Source organism: Gloeophyllum trabeum (assembly GCF_000344685.1).
Source record: "Gloeophyllum trabeum ATCC 11539 unplaced genomic scaffold GLOTRscaffold_00154, whole genome shotgun sequence".
Classification (NCBI taxonomy): domain Eukaryota; kingdom Fungi; phylum Basidiomycota; class Agaricomycetes; order Gloeophyllales; family Gloeophyllaceae; genus Gloeophyllum; species Gloeophyllum trabeum.
The window spans coordinates 611-3961 of record NW_006920563.1 but is presented as its reverse complement, the minus strand read 5'-3'; the positions used below and the strand labels follow the sequence as shown (position 1 = coordinate 3961).

The window sequence follows — 3351 nt, the reverse complement described above, 5'->3', positions numbered from 1 at the left end:
CCCCGCTATCGATGCCGTCGACGACGCGTACGGCGTCTTCAAAACGGCGTTGGGTGGGTACGAGGACGAGGAGGCCCTTGAGCCGACGGAGTCACACAGAATGCTGTCGCAGCTCTCGTGGATCCAGCACATTGAAGGCCCGACTGTCGCGTGGCCGCCCCCCATTGTCCCCTTCATCTTCGACCCCTTCGAGGACCTCGTCGACAAGCCCGAGCCGACCTCACCATCCGCGTCGGCCTACTCGTATCTCAACCTTTCGCCCGCGTCCACCACCGAGCAATTGCCTACCATCGCCACGCCGCCCGACGACGACCGCTCGGCGACTGCCGTGCCCATGCAACATGCGCCACACGCGTCGGGGTCAGACTCAGACACGCCCGCATGGCCCAAGCTCGACGGGACACGCCCGATTACGCCTGGGCAGCTCCGCGAGTACGCGGACAAATGCGCCGCTGCGGCACAGGCGCAACTCCAGCGATCGCCGCCCAAGCCACCGACGGCACCACAAGGGCCACGGCGACCGCGTCCGTACCTCGACCGCTATGAGCGCATGACCGCCGCCGCTGCCGTTCCGCTAGCTGTTCCTCTGTGGCAATCAACAATATGGTGAAGGTCGCGGGCTAACCAACGTCTGCGCGGGGTGGGGCAGAGACATCCCCATGCTGATTAGGACAAGAAGGCCGCAATCGAGGGTATATATCTTGCGGTACGGGATCCATGATTCTGTAGAGTGTTGGATGAATCTTGAATGGAAGAGCGTCGGACTCCTCAGTGTAGTTGTATAATATTCCGTTGGTTCCATCTTGTACGAGTAGCGAAGCGTTATCGGAGAGGGGATAGCCACCTCTGTGTTTCTTTGTCTTTTTCTCCTGGGTTTCTTTGCACCGTTTGTACTATCAGCTGGTACGAGCAGAATAGACGTGTTCCGCTCTCCATCCATCCATATCGCTGGGCCTCCTACCTGAGAGGCGTGACGATGACGAGGCGCTGAGCACCGTTAGCCGAGCCCGGCCGCTGCCGAAGACTACAAGGATCCATCGACAAGGCGATGGCGCTGTAGCCCAGTTGCGCTTGATGTTCCTCGACGTGCAGTTCGACCAGCCCCCGTCTTACAGGCCTCGATCTAGGCGATGGATCGGGTAGGGCGGTTAATCAGGACGTCGAAGTGGGATTTGCGCCACAGCGGCCAGTGTAGCGTCTGTAAGTAAACTGATGATCTCGCTCGAAAGCGACACCGTCAGAATACTCAGAGCGTCTACATAGGCAACTGAAGCGACTGAAGCAGTTTAGAAGGATGTGATTTACTACGGTGAGGCATGTATTTGAAAGAAAGTCCAATTTACTGACCCTGGAGGCAAACCACGTTCGTGACGCACGTATTGCAATCTTCTCCTGGACGATGTTCCCTAGATACCTCCCCGGTGACCAAGGCCAGTTCTGAGGCATGGCTGTAAATATGCGTCTGCAAAGGAGGAAGTCGCCGATACTACGACAGAACGACGCCACCAGAGCAAGCCATTTACGTCAAATGAGGAGGGATCCCTTGGGTGCGTGGTTGTCCCGACAATGTTAGAAGATCCATTGCTGTCGACTAATGGCATCTCAGAGAGTATAGCGGCAACTAGAAGACGAGGTCCCAGAGTAGCCGCAAGCTCGAGCGAAATAATGGCATGCTCGGGTCTACGACCTGGACGAATCACGGGCAATCCGCCGAGTTTCCTCGATCAAGCTAGTCCTGACGCACTCGCACCTCGACGCCCAGAGTAATGCTCGCATATGGTTGGATATTCAGTTGCTGACAAGTATCAGAGAAACAAGGAAGTAGATTGCGCAAGGTGGGTGTGTCCCTTGTGAGTCTCCCTGGTCTGTAAGTCGCCACTGAGTTGTCTACTAGGGAGAAAGTAGGCCAGGCAGCCGAGCGTCGAAGAAAGTGCTTGCGGGTTGGTCGATTAGAGAAGATGCGAGCCTAATCATCCCCTAGGACGTACCCTTATATGGTCCTCAACCTCCTCGAACCAGTCATGCGTTTCCGCCAATGCAGTCCATCCCGTCACAGTCTGCTCACGTCGGAAGCCCCTTAACATCCAGGATTTCATGTGGGTCCTGGCCTCTCAACGATCGTTCAGATGGAATCTCAGCCCCAAGTCCTCCTTGTCTAGATATTTGAAGCGCCATGCCTAAGGTGCGATACGTGAAGATGTCACTACACAGTACAGTTGGTGACGAGTGTTCTGATGTCCTCCAGGGACGCAAAACGACGTATACGGAAGGCACCCAGGCAGTAGAAACGACCTCTAGTCAGACTCGAGCCATGTCAAACACAGAGAACCCAGCGGAGAAAGATGGGACGGAATACGTGCGAGACGGTGCCGACGAGGAGGGGAAGCGGGATGGCACGACTGACTCTTGTTCTTTTGGGACGGCATTTGCCATGCTTGTCGTAAGATACGCGTCGCGTGGAAGCGCGATTAGCGACAAGGTTTGTGGCGCCCGATTTCATCTCCGAGTCTCCGTTTCGGTTCCTCGTTCGGTACGCAGACAATGTGTGGCATCGAACCAGGGAAAGGCAAGAGAGGACAGAGGTCCACTGGGTGAATAATTGGTATATACATTCACATGAACTTCAATTTGCCAATACATGAGTGCAATACCGACGTGGACGGAAACCCGACCTGAACTCTGGGAGGCTCCGGTGGATCGCCGCGCTCACTGTGCGGCAGAGCCTCTTAGTCAGGCCCTGACTAGCAGTGACCAGCTCTAACTCTACGGCCGAAGTCAGCGATAGATGTCTGTATCGACTAACTTAGGTAGCCACCTTGTAATTAGGTCTGACCACGTGAGCAAGTCACGTACGCGTCAAGCTCATTCATCTTTCACCACGACTAGGTCTACCGATGTCTATCTAACTGGGATAGGCCAGTACAGTCGTTCCACGCCAACTCTCGCAAGTATTCACTTGAACTATATCTCATAAACTCGCCCGAGTTTAGTTTCTGGCTAGCTAGCTGAGTTCGAAACACCGCTGGCGCGCACTTAAGCCGTAGTCGTCTCGTAATTCTCTCTCTTCCTCGCTCCTCTCGCTCCCCTGCTCTCCTCTCCCTTCATCCGCCCATCCTCGCTCTCTTGCTTCTCGCGCTTCCTACGTCTCGCGACTACTCTTCAAGATTTAGTCTCTTTTTGCGGCGGCAGAAGCCTGAGTTACCCAACGAAGATGAGCACTGGACACGTACTCGAAGTAAGTATATGGACTCGCTGGGGTCGACGCTGGATGTCAGCAGTCAGGACAATGGCCACAACATCCCGATGGTGAGCACTGCCTTACGTTCTTGAAGTGGATGTCCGGCTTGCATG

General features: G+C 55.2%; 1 protein-coding gene across 1 annotated transcript; it reads left to right on the top strand.

Annotated features, from left to right (window-relative positions):
- Nucleotides 1–100: 100 nt before the first annotated feature.
- On the top strand, nt 101–610 carry GLOTRDRAFT_134410 (uncharacterized protein; the record flags this gene model as incomplete). Its single annotated transcript, XM_007873399.1, has 1 exon — nt 101–610. The coding sequence occupies one exon, from the start codon at nt 101–103 to the stop codon at nt 608–610; it is 510 nt and encodes a 169-aa protein (XP_007871590.1).
- Between the last annotated feature and the right edge of the window lie 2741 nt (nt 611–3351).